The sequence below is a fragment of the Hesperophylax consimilis genome, chromosome 3 (genome assembly GCF_061612785.1).
Source record: "Hesperophylax consimilis isolate HC1 chromosome 3, BYU_Hcon_1.0, whole genome shotgun sequence".
Taxonomy (NCBI): Eukaryota; Metazoa; Arthropoda; class Insecta; order Trichoptera; family Limnephilidae; genus Hesperophylax; species Hesperophylax consimilis.
The window spans coordinates 27,206,011-27,223,916 of NC_142838.1; the positions used below are offsets into that span (position 1 = coordinate 27,206,011).

General features: G+C 32.1%; 1 protein-coding gene across 4 annotated transcripts in view; it reads right to left on the bottom strand.

The window, feature by feature from the left end:
- Positions 1 to 6,412: 6,412 nt before the first annotated feature.
- HisT (Histamine transporter) overlaps positions 6,413 to 17,906 on the bottom strand; it is a 163,376-nt gene continuing 151,882 nt past the window's right edge. For all 4 annotated transcript variants that reach the window (XM_089650011.1, XM_089650000.1, XM_089650006.1 and 1 more), the window contains exons 4-8: positions 14,082 to 14,223; positions 12,170 to 12,366; positions 9,024 to 9,238; positions 8,402 to 8,507; positions 6,413 to 7,580 (exon numbers count right to left, since the gene is read on the bottom strand). In XM_089650011.1, coding sequence (XP_089506137.1) covers positions 7,410 to 7,580; positions 8,402 to 8,507; positions 9,024 to 9,238; positions 12,170 to 12,366; positions 14,082 to 14,223 — 831 coding nt within the window. In that variant the 3' untranslated portion in view covers positions 6,413 to 7,409. The remainder of the gene's footprint in view (positions 7,581 to 8,401; positions 8,508 to 9,023; positions 9,239 to 12,169; positions 12,367 to 14,081; positions 14,224 to 17,906) is intronic.

The following is a 17,906-nucleotide window of genomic DNA, read 5'->3' on the forward strand; positions in this document are numbered from 1 at the left end:
TCTAGCACTGCTGTGTGTTAATATCTGTAAGTTATCACGAAATACAAGTTATCCAAAATAGAGCTGCAAGGAATATATATCATCTACCATGGGATACACATTACACATGTCTAAGATATATACTCATAGACATAAATACTTTCTTTTACGATTCTGCCAAAATATAACACCGCAACTGCAATTCTAGAAATAATTCAACACTCCTCACACACCAACAATAAACCAGTCTTTAATTCGGACATACACCAGAACAAAACACAATCACAAAATCAAATACACTTATCATCATCTACTTATACAACTAAATTTGCAAATAACTCTTTACAACACCGCATATAAGCAATACAACGCCTTATATAGTAACCTAAAACTTCCAGTAACGAACAAAAAAATATTGGCAAAAGCTCTTAAAAGCTATTTCCTCAGCAGTTTTATTCTTTCTTCGGAACTCTCTAACTTCTGTGTTTATTTTTTTCAATGTATTTATGAAATATTTTCCATTTAACTGTGTCTGTTTTAAAATCTATATATACTGTTCATTGAACTCCCTTTTAATTTAATTTTCTTATCTAAAAATAAGTTCTTTTTATTTTATTAATGTTGTCTTTAATTTGCTGGGAATAATACATTATAAAATTTCCGACTTTATGTCCGGGTTAAATCTTCCCCATAGGAAAAACTAAACCCTTCCTCACACTTTTCCACAAATGATCATCTAGTCAATCAACATTATGCAAGTGCATTATATAAGCAAAATAAATACAAAACAATACAAGAAAAACATGTCAACTCACCAGAGATCAAATGGGAAAATAATTCACCGACTCCAGATATTTTCATATCAGAGGGTTCGGCTCAGTAGAACTCCTAACAGGGCCTATAAATCCTACTGATCCCTCAACATAAATATTTAAAAAATCTTATTATTATTAGTTATTATTTTGTAATGTATTATCACAAATGTATATTCTAATTTTAATTATGTGGTTCTTCTTTCTTTATTTTGTTTCTTTGAACATTATTTTATCTGGTAATTATTTTTATATAGGTACTTAGTTTAATTTTACATTATCTATCTGTATAATTTTAATATTTATTTCTTTTTCCATCAATTCCACTTTATGTTTTACTGTATATAATCAGAGATGTGCTTTATTTCAAATAAATCCATTTCAAATGGAAATGCAAAATGGGTATCTTCCATTTTGCATTTTAAATGTTTTTCTAAAAACCATTTTGTATTTTAAATGCTTTTCTCAATGCATTTTCCATTTTAAATGCTTTTTTGCAACATTCTTCCTACTATCTCCACTCATCTTTTTTTCATAAGCCCCAAATATCAGTCGGTCCTCAACCTCACTATGAGAGATAATTTACATTTGTCAAGTTGCTCCCTGGTAGGATCCCTGGCAATTGAGTGATACCATTACAAAAAATACTGATTCAAATACTGAACATGGGGCCGTGACGCTGTAATATTAAATGTTAGATAGCAGTTTCTATGTTTTTGCGTTGGCAACATTAGTCCCGCTCAAATTTTTTGTGGTTTCATAATCTGTAGTGGTGTTTTTGGATTTACCATCATGTAATATGTTTGTTCTACATTGATGTCCATTATTAAATGACAAAATTGTTTAAAAATTCTATAATTATTTTAACAATTATTTTACAAGCAATAATTATTAGCCTGAAACACTCATCTACATTGAAAAATCTCCTGATAAAAGATACATGACGCCAACGGGACGTATAATAATTATTTTGATTGTTTGACCTGAGAAACTATTTTGCATTTTCAATGCATTTTGAAAATAGGTATTTTGCATTTTGCATTTGAAATGCTTTTCTAAAAACCATTTTGCATTTTGCATTTTCAAATGGAAAAGTTTTGACCCATTTCCATTTTGCATTTCAAATGGTTTTGGATACCCATTTTGCACATCTTTGTATATAATATGAATTTAATGCAGAAACTTCACTGGTTCATGCAACCGTGTAATTATTTAAAAAAATATGTATAAGTAACTGTTTGTTTCTCTAATAAACTAGAACAATGCAATTTAATGTGTAGGTATTATTCCTAGTGAGATTAAAAACGAAATTTAAAGAATGTTAATTTTTTGGTCTAGCATGGTGGATCAATAAAGTCGACAACTTGTTATCGTTCCCAAGGTTGACTGCAGATTGCTAACGTATAAACAACAGATTACGTTGAATAAATTAAGAACACTTAATCATTGTGAACTGTTGTTTGTTCATTTGCGATCTGCAGTCGTGCCCGGAAACGATAACAAGTTACCGACATTATTGATAAAAACTGTAAAGGTCGACCGTGCTAGATTTTCTAGCGCAATCATTTTTCATTTCATCAAAAATAATTTTGATTGAAGTTAACACTATTACTAAAGTTAACTTAATAGAAATATTGTGTCATCACAAGATGCACCTGACAGTGTGACTAATTCTGTTGAATTATATAGAATAAATTACCGAAGAAGTAGATATGCAATATAAAAATAATTATTTATTCAGCTGAACAGAGCGGTGAGTGCAATAATCTCTCTGTCATATAAAAGAATACATAATTACCAGATATAAAATTGAGCATAGGATATAAAATGCAAGTAAATTATAACACTTGTACTATGGTGGCTTGAGCTAAATTCTCCATCCTTGGCGTAGGGGCGTGCCCTGCCCCAGGGCGATATCCTGGACAAGAGTGTTTTCCGATTTCCGGTAGCGCCGACTCATAATAAATATAATCCATATTATATCAGACAGAGGTTGGTTCTAGGTCTCCTTGAGATGGGCACAGCTTTCAATATAAATTTGGATCCAAAATATTCTGTCATAGTTGACATCATTTTGAAGACACAGAGAAGACGAACAGCCAAACAACTCGGCCTTGGAACACACTTCTTGCCTCATTCGCATTCATACATCGAGTCATATATACATTTCTATTATTCGGACTCTTGACATGGCCCTACTCAAGTATCTAATTAATTTGATCGTGCCACGTCTCCTTCGGGCGTCTAAAACTTCTGCTACCATTTGCATTTTTCCTGGATGGGTCATAAATATTTCTATATAAAAAAATCTATTCATTTTAGTTCATTGGTAGGTTATGGTACTGTCAGGTACACATTATATATATATAAAATAATAATATTATATTAGGAACTTTGATAATGCGACATAGATGGCGCTGGGATTTTGCATCATTCCCTTTAGAAATTTTTACTTGTAGTGCCATCTCTTGGCGAAGATCAGCAACAACTGTTTTGTGGATTTATGTGCAATAGGGACATGTGAGTGGTTTATTTATGAGGGCCATCCATCTTTGTTCAGTTTGTCAAACTTATATCGTGAGTATCATATCTATGTATGCATAAATCTTTGCTTTCATTGAATTGGCAGTGAGAAGTTGAAAATGTGGCCAATATTTGCAATTTTTCTGTTCTAGAATTTCATCTTCGACATAATAAGTTTTCTCTCTATCGATAAATACGTAAATAATAAAAGTACAAAATTACAACTTAACATAAAATTTACGACAAACTTTTTGGTAAAAAGATTATAAAAACGTTGACTTATTTTTCAAAACATTTATTCAAATTTTGTTCAACATTCAATAGCTTAAACAGTTTTCTATACACATGTGTAATATGAACTACGTTTTATTGTCATAACATTGAAAGGGTTCATTAATATCTTCCATATAATATGAAGAGTAAAGTCTTCTAGATTTCATCACTACAAAAGTTATTTCTATTCAAAATAAATTATAACATTTTTCGAGAAAGCATTTAAGTATTTTTTTGTTATTGTCATTATTTTGACTGTGAATTTTGAATAAGATTCAATTAGTACTCAGCGGTCGCTGGAAAATAATGTAAATGGGAATGTTGTGGGTTTTATTAAATATTTCTGCCTGCTAAACTGATTCTAGTAGATTATCAGCAGAAGCATGGAGATAGAAATATAAATAATACCTATGTATGATACTACCGCTGTAACTAAAAACACAGTGTCTTCTTTGAAACTCTCAAGGAAGACACTGTGTTTTTTGTTACCGCGGCAGAATACTTCACTTTAACATGGATACTGATTTTGAATAACTCATGGTACATAAAAATTATTGACAACATTTTTTTTCTTAATATTATACTTAAGAGAATTCATAATCTGCTCTTTCGTTATTAAGCAAATTTAAAAAAAAACCTTTTGAAATTTATGCTTAAAATTTTTAACACAAATTATTTGTTTGCGCGTGTACACATGTATTATGAATATTAATAAATAGTTTAAAATATTGGACAAAATTATTTATTCATATTCATATTGTGTAGGTGCAGGCGCAACCAAATAATTTGTCTTAATATTTTAAAGTGTTACATGCAAAAGTGTATTTTAATAATATAATTAAATTAACGCCATCTATGAACAAGTAAATCATAGTGTACGTTGCTCTTAACCTTAACCTTTGGAACACCAAACCCCTTTTGTGGGAAATCAAAAATAAACTCTAAAGTGTTTCAAGTGCAAGCGATTCTGTTAAAAATTTGTATACACTTTCTCATAGCATAAACGTTTAAATCGCATATCAAATAATTCCAGCTAGGGCGAAATTCCAAAACCAACAGCGTATGAACGGTTTGTCGGCGGAAAAAAAATTCTTGTCACCGATGCACGAACGGTTTTCCAGAGGTTAAATAGAAATTAGAATAAAATAATGGAAATGTCATGCAATTTAATGAATTCTCATTTCCTAAAATGCATCGTAACCTAAAGGTAAATTTAATGATAAAGGATGAAAATAATACTGTGGTTTATTATTACAATTACGAAAAGGTAGCTTGCACACTAATTAAATTTAACAAATAAATTACAAAAAAATGGTTTAAAATAATTCGTGTTAGACTTTGTAAATGATATATTAAGTAAGAATAATGAACTCTGAAGGGATTTATTTTTATTTCTGGAATGTTTTGTGGAAATATTGTCTAAATGTTTAGTAAAAAAAGTTTCAAAAGTAATTAGTAATAGTGGATATAATGAAAATTCCCCACGTTAAAAGTCATTAATAATAAATAATAACAGATCACTTCTCATAAAATCTAAAATAATCACAAAACTTAATAAAACAGATATTCACGTTTTATTCAAAACAATGACACATTATTTTCATTCCCACCAAAATGTAGATTTTCTCTTTCACAATGGAATGAGTCTGAATTATATTATCTTCAACCAATTAGAAAAACAAATCATTCTAACAATAATATTTATGAAATAATTTTGCTTGCTACCTAAACCACTTAAAATTATAATTATACAATAATAATAATAATTATTTATTTATTTATTTGAAATTTGTTAAAAAAAAAAAAAAAAGAATTTATTTAACTAAAAAAGTAAAATTATTCAAATAAATATATTAATAACTTATATCACCGACATTTAGGATCTGTTTCACTGCCTACCCGCGCGCTAAGCCGCTAATACTTAAAGATTCATTTAATTTCCTCCAAATTTATCTGCAACCTGCGCAGTAATAAAATATCAATAATACAACATGTATTACGTAAACCAGTACAAACATAAGTAAAAAAAACTAAAATATTTCACAATTTTTTACTTAAGCTACAATTTTTTAAAAATTTTTGACACAATTTTTGCTCAATTGGTTTATAATTCTATATAGAGCTCCTTTAAATTCACCAGGATACAGGACTCTTACTATCTAGTTCTGAGATATTGACTGTTTAACTCGTTAATTCAGTATTAGAAAACAGAATTTAGAACCCTCTCAGTACTTTAAAACTTTATAAACAGTAAGTTATAATTTAAGCATTACTTACAAAATAAGATGTAGGTTTATACGTGTGCTTTCAGCTTTGAAGTATGTAAGATTATATTATAGGTCCTTTGGAATGAAATTTGGCTAAATATTTTGAGAAGATAAGCTAAGATTACTATTTGGAATGTTTTCCAATCATTTTTTTAGATCGAGCCTGTGACAAATATATTGATTAAATCAGTAGTGATAGCTTTCACAAATAATAATGCATATCCTATATATAGACACGAGTAAACATGCAAGCCAAGCCACGAGTTTCGGGAAAGGAACGAAGCAACCGCAAATGGCGTGAAATGCCGCATGCGGTTGCTTCGTTCCTTTCCGTAGTTATAATTCGTAGTTCGGCTCGCGTTTTTATGTGCATCCTTATGCGATGCAGAATGTAATGTGAAAATTTTTTTTTAGCAACAATTTTGAAATGCATAATCTCGCCACATAGCTTGTTACAATATAAAAAAAATATGTATGAACTGTGATAATATTTTCTCATAACTCCCTTTTTGTATTGCATGTATAATAAACGTAACATGTCTATAAGATCCGTCAATATCTCAATATTCATAAATGAAAGCACATATTATTTAATGTGCTAACAATTTTGATTCATTTTATAGAAAATTGAAATATATTGCTAAGGCTACACACCAATCTAAGACGATTGAAGAATTTAGACAAGATAATATATAATCTTGAAAAAAGTGCTATGAAAATACATCATACATTTTTATATTCAGAAACATCTATTTTTCTTATTGTCAATTCACATTAAAATTCTGTGTTTAATATCAGAGATTTTCATAGGAATAAAGCTTAACTTTTCTAGGCAAAAAGCTTCCCAGCGTATTATACACCGCTGGGAAACACTATTTTCTTCTTCTATCAAACTCGAAGCTCGATGAAAACAGCGAAGTTTATTTTCAAAACTGTTGTTTAGCTTTCTAAATCTCAGATATTTTAATTTCAACGAGCAAGTTATTTCAATTTTTAAATCTCCTTTTCTACAAAGTTTATAAAATCCTCAATGTTCATAGTAGGATACAATATTTAGGATATAATAGTAACATTGATCTACATATGGAAATTTTCAATTTTTAGATGATCTAATATAAGACTTGTCTTTACAGAATTATAAAAAAATAAATATCTATCCTACTGAAATCCATTCGCTAGTTCTTAAAGGTAAAATGCTGCATTAAAATCTTAAACCTGCAATTCAAGCAGCTGTTTCCTTAAACGTATTTGGCTTGATCAATCTTATAAAAAATACTCAATAATTAATTAGTGCTCTTTGCCATGTTCGATTGTAAATAATTAATCTAAAATAGATTGTTGTTAATCTAAGCGTGGAATCTTATATGCGTAATCACAGAAACAATACAACAACATACTATAACGCTGTGCCAATATGTGCCGGTGTTAATTTGATTTTGTCGAAGTGGTCGCCAGGACTTTCAACAATCATTAGTATCTTTTGGCCAGTCTAAACATGTTAATCTCTCAAAGCAAGGTAAAATGAGTTTCACCAAATGTTGTAGGCTAAGCGTGTTTAAGGTATGCCCTGGGACGATGAGGCCGCTTGCCTCCTCAGGTCTGACTTGATGAGGACAGTGAAGATGGTTCCAACCACGAGGATGAGGCAGAGTGCGATGTTGGACCAAACATCACCCCACATGTCCAGGAAGTATCCATACATGATGGTGAAAGCGATGCCAAACACCTGAAATCATTTTAACAATTTTGAGTTGTAAACGGAGCATCGATTAAAATACAAGATTTATATTTTATTTATTTATTTTTATTTTTTTATTTATTGATACTGGGTTTAACAGATGATCACACTTACGTGAGAACAATCCACTTATAAAAACTCAGTTATTGTACAATTAAAAAAATCTACAATTAAATAAAGATACAAAAAATTAAATACAGATACATACAATTAAATACAGATACATACAATTAGAAAACAAAAACATCAAAAAATAAAAATAAAATACACAATCATATACAAGCTCGCTCAAGTAACACATTTAATTATACATGATTACAAGTGGTAAGAGGCATAAGAAATACGAGAGGTATGCATAGAGAGAAAATTGACACAATGAATTAGCTAATATTTTTTAATAGCGCCAGAACTTTTTTTCTGAATCCGTACAAATTATCGACGAAAATATCTATTTCAGCACACTCTATCTTGTTATATAGTCGACACATCTGGGTCAGAGGGCTAAAGTAGGCGATATTATTTATAAATGTATTCAGGTGAAAAATATTATGGCGTCTTAAACAATGCGAATTGGGGACATTTATTTTAATATTGCTAAGACATAATGTAGTATCAAGTTGACCGTGAATAATTTTATGTAAACATATGAGATCAGTCAATTGCCTTCTAGTTTTAAGTGTATCAATCTTGAAGTAATCACATATGGATAGTATTCATTGTGATACTTAGTAAACAGCTGTTGAACTACTACAGTAATGGGTTAATTGGTTTCCAGGATCAGGATACTAATAAATAAAGTGTTAAGTTACCTGTGCTGAAGCATTCAGTAATCCTGCAGTAGTTCCTTCTGGTTCAGGGTATGTGATCTCTGCTGCAAACTCAAAGCCCACGGGCAAGTAGCCAGTCATGAAGAATCTGTTAATTATTGTATAGTGTGTAACATTTAGTACCAATCAGAAGAAGATAACATTAATCGTCGTAATTCAGGTGACCAATCTTTGATAACAAATTTGGGTACTTTTAATTATGTGTGCAATTATTTAATCAAAAGTTGATGTTATTTATAGTGATTTCAAAAAATCTTTTGATAAATGTAACCATTCCATCTTACATTTAGTATACATTTAGTAAGATGGAATGGTTCAATGATTCATTTGTGTCCATTAATAAGCACTAGTTGGGAGTATAACAGAACACAACTAGTGCTTACCAATGAACACAAATGAATCATCCCCTATAGTAACTTCTGGTGTACCAAAGGGATCACATCTTGCCCCCTGCTTTTTCTAATAACAAAAGGCGGACTTTCTGAAGTGATGGGTCTTATCCAGGATGATGCCACACACTCCGAAATCCAAAATTCTCGCCTGGACTATGACCAGCCCGATGTATTAGGAAGAAAACATAATGTAAATGTATGAATTGACGAACCCAAGCAAGAAGCTGCTCATGTAGACGATTCCAATGTAGCCGGTGCTGAGAGTGAAGGTGTAGATGACCATGCCAATGACGGAGGCAGCATACACCCCGAAGGTGGTCTCCTTGAAGCGGTGAGTCTTGTCCAGGATGATGCCGCACATCACGGAGCCCAGCATCCCTGCCAGGACTATCACCAGACCGATCCTGCCGGCGTCTTCATTAGCACCCTGAAATAAAACATACATATATATTACATGTTTACTGTGTTACATAAACCATGAATTAATAGAAAAAGAAAATCTTTAAACAGATTAAAAGTACTTATAGATAGAGAAGGTAAAATTAAATAATAATAAATAAAAAATAATACATATACCATAAGATAATGTTAACAAAATGATCAAAGATAAACAAAATAAAGAAAGGAAAACAACACAATGAAAATTAAAGGACCGGTTGTTTCATAGAATTTAAATTCATCAAATTTCAATGTTGTTTTTCAAGTTCTGTGAAGGTTCTATTTAAGTTCTGTCATTATTTCAGTTTTGTGAAATAACTGGCCAATACTGATATAATAATAAAACTTGAATAGAACCTTCACAGAACTTGAAACAACCCGTTTTTAAAGTTCCTACACACAATAGAGAGTTCGGGAGAATTTTCTTACTTCTAATATGCATTTAGTAAATTGACCTGAGGACAAATGGAAAATATCAGTGTCTGAAAAGATTTTACTGTATTTTATGAATATTCCTTTAGAAAAATGAATGTTGTGTCCTGCATTTATCGCATTTTATGACCATTGCCGGATCCAAGTACTGCGGACCCCATGTCTATGGGGCCCGCGCCCAGGCAGAATAAAAACATGTTGCTGCTGAACTCTGCAAAAATCATAAGAGTGATGTTCCTTACCTAATAGTCTTACGAATTCACTTGACGATTACTAAATGCTAGGAGAACGTTATTTTTAAACATTTTTAAAAATATGAATACCCCACAAGTGTTCCAACTGCTCCCAACCGTCTGGAGCAAGTGAGATTATGGCATCCCCAATTGGGGTATATTTTGAGGCTGAAGGTTGTGGGGAAGGGAAGTAGATGGGGGAGAGGAAGGTAGGGAAGTACCTGACTATTCAGATCTGGCCATCAAACACGGCTAAAGCCATTTCAAACAATATTTCAATTCTGAATGGTGGTCTTACACCAGAGCGATACTAAGAGTATCTTCCGCTTTGGAAGGTGCCGCAAGTATACTATGTATTATTTTAAATTAATAAATTGTAAAATAACACACATTGATCAAATAAAATTTACTTGCGCACGCGGGGATTTGAAATAGTGACCTTCGGATTGCTAGTCGAGAGTTTTCACCTCGAACACGAAGGAAGTCGAAAAGCGTATAAAAAATTAATGAAGGCAAGTTTTGGGAAAAGATCAACTAAGGACGGGTTGTTTCCTAGAATTTAACAATTTTTCATTTTCAAAGATAAAATTTAAGTTCTGATAAAGTTCTGTTATTATCCAAGTACGTACTGTGAAGCAACCGGCTCATGATGAAATAATAATTATTCAACTTTTGTGAAACAAGCCGAGCTAAATAACTGCACCATGAACATTGAATGTGATTTACTTTGAGAAATTGATTCGATAAGTGTTGTCTCTAAATTTGCTCACATCAAGTCGAGAAAAGTTTTTTTAATTATTATTTTTTTTTGATAAATTAATGTTTTAAAGACAAGATTTTATTTATGCATAGCACAAAGGATAACAATTATTTTTATAAGCAATAATTGTTCGCCTGAAACACTCATCCACATTGAAAAAAAAATCTCCTGATAAAAAATACATGACGCCAACGGGACTCGAACCCGTGTCCATTCGATTTCCGGTCGAAAGCTCTGACCACTCAACACGGGTTCGAGTCCCGTTGGCGTCATGTATTTTTTATCAGGAGATTTTTTTCAATGTGGATGAGTGTTTCAGGCGAACAATTATTGCTTATAAAAATAATTGTTATCCTTTGTGCTATGCATAAATAAAATCTTGTCTTTAAAACATTAATTTATCAAAAAAAATAATAATTAATATTTGACAAGTCCAAGTATTTCACCTAAAAAATGTATACAATTTGTATCAACGCCATCTAGTGAGAGATTTAGCACTTACAATGCCTTTCTCATATAAAAATAAAGTTGGTTGTTCTCAGGTGAAAAAATGTAAAAAGCAGTAATTGTTGAATGAAACACTAGCATATATTGAATATTTTCTCGGGTAAGAAATAAGCCCCCATAGCTCAGTGGTCAGAGCTTTCGACCGGAAATCGAATGAACACGGGTTCGAGTCCCGTTGGCGTCATGTATTTTTTATCAGGAGATTTTTTTCAATGTGGATGAGTGTTTCAGGCGAACAATTATTGCTTATAAAAATAAAAGTTTTTTTGTAAAAGTTGTGTTTTATTTTACTAAATAAAACCAAGGGCCTCTAGATAATATTTGCTAAGGCCCAGCGGTGTTGCATATGACCTGATCAAGATTTGACCGTGAAATGAAACAACGATAAGATATACTAATATTTGCTAAAGGCTCCGTAGTGTTGCATTTGACCTAATCAAGATTCAACCGTGAAATGAAACAACGATAAGATATACTAATATTTGCTAAAGGCCCCCCGGGGTTGCATATGACCCGATCAAGATTTGACCGCGAAATGAAACAACGATAAGATATAATAATATTTGCTAAAGGCCCCGCGGTGTTGCATATGACCTGATCAAGATTTGACCGCGAAATGAAACAACGATAAAATATACTAATATTTGCTAAAGGCCCCGCGGTGTTGCATATGACCTGATCAAGATTTAACCGTGAAATGAAACAACGATAAGATATACTAATATTTGCTAAAAGCCCCGCGGTGTTGCATATGACCTGATCAAGATTTGACCGTGAAATGAAACAACGATAAGATATACTAATATTTGCTAAAGGCCCCGCGGTGTTGCATATGACCTGATCAAGATTTAACTGTGAAATGAAACAACGATAAGATATACTAATATTTGATAAACACCCCGCGGTGTTGCATATGACCCGATCAAGATTTGACCGCGAAATGAAACGATAAGACACACTAATATATATATATGTTTTGTTTATTTACCGGATAGTAGACAAGCACAACTTGGTTCAGCAGAGTAGAAATGGCGTAGAAAACACCCACGTTCATTCCGTACGAGATTAGGAGCAGGATGTAGTTCTGGTTGGTGGCCAGCCTCTTGATGGAGTGGAAGAAGTCTCCCACGGGACTTTCTATGTCCTGAGCGGCTGATGGCGGAGTCGGTGGACCGCCCTTGAAAACTGAAAACATTCAAACATTTCTTTCATTTGTCGAAACTTCATGAATACAGCTAAATACCTCTTAGCTATCGGAAGCCAGCGGGACTACGGGATCTGGCATCTCTACTTAGGGTATGTTGTGAGACTGAACGAAGGTTCCATGATATTTCATCACACGCAAAATTCAACACACCTCCAAAAAGTGATAAAGAGTCATGAAAAGTGATGAAACAAAAACTACCTTTAATAGTTACCTATGTAACCTATTTAACCTATTTTTTTGAGGTGTGTTGAATTGTCATTTTGATGACATACCCGGTCACCGATCGTGGTATAGCGGTAAGCTTCTTGGATTTGAGCTCAGAAATTCAAAACCTGTAGTGGGTAATAAAATTATATTTATATGGGTTTCATAAAATACTTAATTAAATTATAGTGTCTTTGCCGCAAGAATTCAAATGTGATATAGTTGTCGCTATGTTTTGTAACATCTAAGTAATTAGTCGGGTGCTTCCCAACCTTTCCCTTTCCTTTCTCCCTTCCCCCCCTACGGGCCACAAACATTCCTCAAACTGGCGATACCATAGTCCTAATGTCTCCAGGCAGAAAGGTCGTCATTAAGGATAGAAAAGTCAGTCAGCGTGGTAAACTAAGTTATTTGTTGTTGTTACAATGTTGACATTGTGACCTCTTTGGTCACTAGAAATATTTTACGTATTACAAAATGTGCTATGAAAGCTAAATATCTTCTGGTTATATTTTCAACCACATAAACCTGCAAAAAAATACTGTCAAAGGAAAGCGATACTCCTCCCGTAGTCAACAATTTATTTTACATTGGAGTCGAAAAACTAATCCGAAATTGAAAACAAAAGAGATTTTTAAACCAGTGGTGACAGAATATTCGTAAAATCACTGGACCCTGATATTAAATCCTCGTAGATTTTTGTTTTTGTTTGAAATGAAGTATGAAATAAAGCTTGTATGGATGGCGGTTACAGCAGTATCGCTTTCCTGAAATGATAATAAAAATGATCCTCACCAGCCATCTCTATTTCGATAAGTTTTGTATAAAAATATTATCTTTCCTTAGAAATTTGTATAAAATGATGTAAAAAAGACACATGCAAAGAAAGAATATTTAAAAAGTCCACGGATCGGAAAACGGTATGTAACAATTGAAAAAATTTGGCAATGTTTGAAAAATAATCGGATTTACATGTTACGTCGTTAGATATGATAACATTGATTTATTTACCAAAACAGTAATGGATACGCTCTGTGCGTCCTAAAAAAAATTCTACAAGGATTTCTCATTTGCTTTGAGAGCTTTTAGCGCAAAGTATGTTTGTTTTCTTTGACGGTGTAAATACGGCCAAAATGTCTGCGTCCTCTCTACATATTTCGTACGCCACAAAATTCGTGTATATAATCCCATCCATTATCCATCTTTACATGCTTAACGTAGCGGAACCTACGAAATAAATTCAAACATAATCAAATGGAGACCGATTCCCGAAACATATTTAAAAAATCTTGGATGCTACCCAAAAATAAAATATGGGATGTTTACGGACGTGCGTGAGAATTTATACTTGTACCCATGATTGCCATGAATATACAATATCCACGAATAAAACAACCAAATAAGGAGGACGACTAGGAATGTAGCCAAAAATAACTATAGAAAAATTGAGTTGTTTTTTCTTGCTTGATTAGTAGAAACATGTACTTACACACAATAATCATGACAAGTAGAACGGAAGTCAGGCCAGCCAGACAGTAGAACATGAATTGGAGGTCTTTACCAACTAGTTCCTGGTCATCGTGGTTCTTCACCAACATTGGGGGAAGGAGGAAGCCAACAGCTACTCCCAACTGAAACATTAAACAAGAAGGATTAGAGAATAGAATTATAGGGAAAACTTTAATCAATGCCATCATTAAAAGTCCCAAGAGGAAAGTTGCGATCGACCATATCATTATTGAACACTCGAGTAATTGGCACGGGGCCTAATCGGTGACAGAATGGTAGGGAAGGTAGGCCGGGCAGGTCACGTTTTAAGAGCTTACAAATGGCCTTATTACGTATAATTCATTCTGATTTTTAATATTACGAAACATTTATACTGAAAGCAGACACTCATTAATTATTGTAGGGGTGATTGATGTATGTGAAGTATAAAGATGGACATGTTATGGCTTGCTTTATTCGAATTTTGCATATAAGTTAGTAAGTGATGAAGGGAACCATATTATAATCTTATCAAGGAGAAAACGGTATACAGTCGGTTATTTTTTTCCGATTTAGGTTTCTCGAGTAGCTCGGATTTTGGCTGTATAATTCGTATTCCTATTCAAAACGCGACTGCAGACCTTTAACGAATGAATTGACAGGTTTCTTAACAAACTATCAGTTAAACACAAATGTGTTATGGGGATGTCGGCAAACGTGTTCATAAAAATTCTAATATTTTCGCATTTCGTTATCTGATAGTATTAATGTCCTAGCGTCTGGACGATGTAGGCCCTCTGATTGGTCAAATTAAAATTGTCTGTTTCGGGTAAATTCAGCTAACTTGAAAATTAAGACACGATTTCATACTAAAATAGGATCGCCTCATAACAATACGAGATTTCTTCAAAAGCATCGTTTCTGCTCATATAATTTTTGGATAATATCGAAGAAAATATGTTTTAGAAAGTTCATAATCTATTGGATTAATTACATTACAATGAAAATTATCCACAGTTACGTGATTATGTTTGACGTTTATAAAAAAATCACGCGTTCCTTCAATGGCCGATGCGCACAGCTATAGATGGCCGACAGAGCGCACCTCTGGCGCTTTAAAAACGAACCAAAGGAATGGCGCGAATATTTAAAAATGCAGCTCACAATATTTGACTACTTACGATTAACAAGCGTTTAATATTAAGATTTCTTCTGGAAGCTTATCACTTTGTAATGGCATTTTTCATTATTATTTATATATTTTTTTGTTTATTAATTATATTTGATTTTATATTGACATGTTTTCTAATTTCTAAAATTTCAAAATTATTTATTTGCGATGCTTTATATCCTGAGTGAAGTATTTTAAGACCTGATTTTTTTTATCGAAAGTGTGATCATTATTCAAAAGATGATTTGCAAACTCAGATTCACTATTTTCATTTAGAGCCCTGCGATATTCTTTAGTTCTAACTTCAAAGTTTCTATTGGTTCTACCTTTTTAAAAGAAATTACAGTCATCCCAATTGAGTTTTTAAACTCCTGATTTTTTTGTTTGAATTTTGCTGTCTTTATTATTAATAATATATTTCTTCATTGTTATTAGTGTAAAACGCCAGTTGAATACTACCAGGATTGTTTTAATTTATAATTTTAGAAGTATCGTTAACCACAAACAGAATTCTACGCCATTGTTTATTTTCTATCTTTAGAAAGACCGTTTGAAGAGAATATGTTTAAATTTTTTTATTTAGTATTTCAACTATAAATTTATTAGAATAACCGTTATTAAATGCTATTTGTCTTATGAATATATTGTTTTATGGTTATATGCTATTTTTTTTTCAGTTCTTAAAATACTTCAATATAAATAATTTTGAAATTTTAGAAATTAGGAAACATGTTAATATAAAAGCAGATATAATTAACAAGATTTTTTTTTAAACTCTCTTTTAAATATTTTCCCACTCAACTGGTCTTTCCCGTCTAACGATATTGTAATTCCTAATTATTATAAACCCAGCCTACTCTTACCCCTCCCCCCTCCTTCCACTTCTTCTTTCCCAATTGCAATCTATATTTAATTTTTGACTTCGGTGTATACACAATAAAATGTAAACATTAAATTTATTTATTTATTGGACAATTTGCATAGCGCCGCTTTTGTGAGATATCACCTCAGGCGCGCTATATTGTTATAATCTTCCTTTATATATAGATTTTTACTCTCCTGATGATGTTGTATATATAATCTAACTTTAAACTTTATTAGATACAGTAACAGTTGTAGGTAAAGAATTACCACCAGTTGAAGTAAAATTAACACCTTTTAATTAAACCGACTGCTAATCTCATCGCACAATTACCCTCCTTTTATTCATAAACACGGGTACAATTAATCAATATGTAATAATCTATTATTTAATCAACTTTGTTATAACTATCTTTAATTGTGACAAACTAAACGATATTGATTCAACTTATAAACATTGATGGTTGTAACACATATTTAAGCACTGCAAGTCTCCTATGAGCTAATTATATTAGGTACGATAACAGTTAATATCAGTTGTAGATATGTAGTCAATAATAGTGTTTCATTTGAAATAATCCATCACAAATACGTAAAATTTCATGTATTCAAACAACTGTCATTCTTATTATGCGTAAATTTAGAATGTTATTATTAATTAACTCCTTCCTGTTCCGTGTTTTAACAATATATTATATACTCACCCTCTCTCTGTGAATGTCCTAATATCTATCTATTAAATGTAACTGTTGTTAATATCACTTAAAATGGGCGAAGCCCAACTAAGAGCCGCCCGCAGGGCCTAGCAGAAAAAAACCCGCGGGTTTTTAACTGCTAGTTATAATTATTAGGATAAACGCAGCTGCATCAACAAATGTTCCGATATACTCTGAATATACCGATAGTTTCTTAGGAAATGGCCTGCCATCACGTGTTTAACAAGATTATAATAAATCAGCAATAATATTTTTTTCCGTGTAGGCACCGAAAAAATACGTCATAAATAATTTTATTCGACTACAAGTACTCGAGACCTATTTATTATCTTATGAACTTATCACCATAGGCTATTTTTTATCGCTATTTTTTTCTTAAAAAGAAACACAAGCATTCTTGGGGTACAAATAACTTGTAACAATATTAGGAAAATATTAATCATTATATGTGGAAAATATTGCCTGTGCATTGTACAATGACGGAGGACTGAGCTAGGAGAGGAATTGAACCCACCACGCCTGGTCGGGAACCCGATTAGTTTTTCCACTCAACCTTACATTTTTTTCACAGAATTTGAACAATTTATCAAAACTGAAATAGTTACAGAACTTGGATAGAACCTTCATAGAACTTGAAAATCAACTTTGAAATTTGATGAATTGTTAAAATTCTTTGGAACCACCCGTACTAAGTCAAAAACTATCCTGAACTTTTGAATATACTCAACCAGCGAGAATAATATACAGTAAGTATGGTACTGTATTTTATCTCCATATACAGTTAGTAATAACATAGATCATTGTAGAAATGTATTATATATTTGTACAGCGCACTTCAGGTGATTTTGCACAAAAACGGCGCTATTAAAATCATTCATCTTTCAAAGGCATTTATCGTTTACTTATAAAAATCACCCACCAATCTCCCCTTAGTATTCCTTATTTACTTTCTCTCAACAATTCTCGCATTTTCTCAATTCTATACAAGTTCATAGACTTGAATGACTTCAATATTTGAGATTTCCTATTTCCGTATAGATTTCCCATAAAATTATAACCATCTCCCTTAACTTTAACG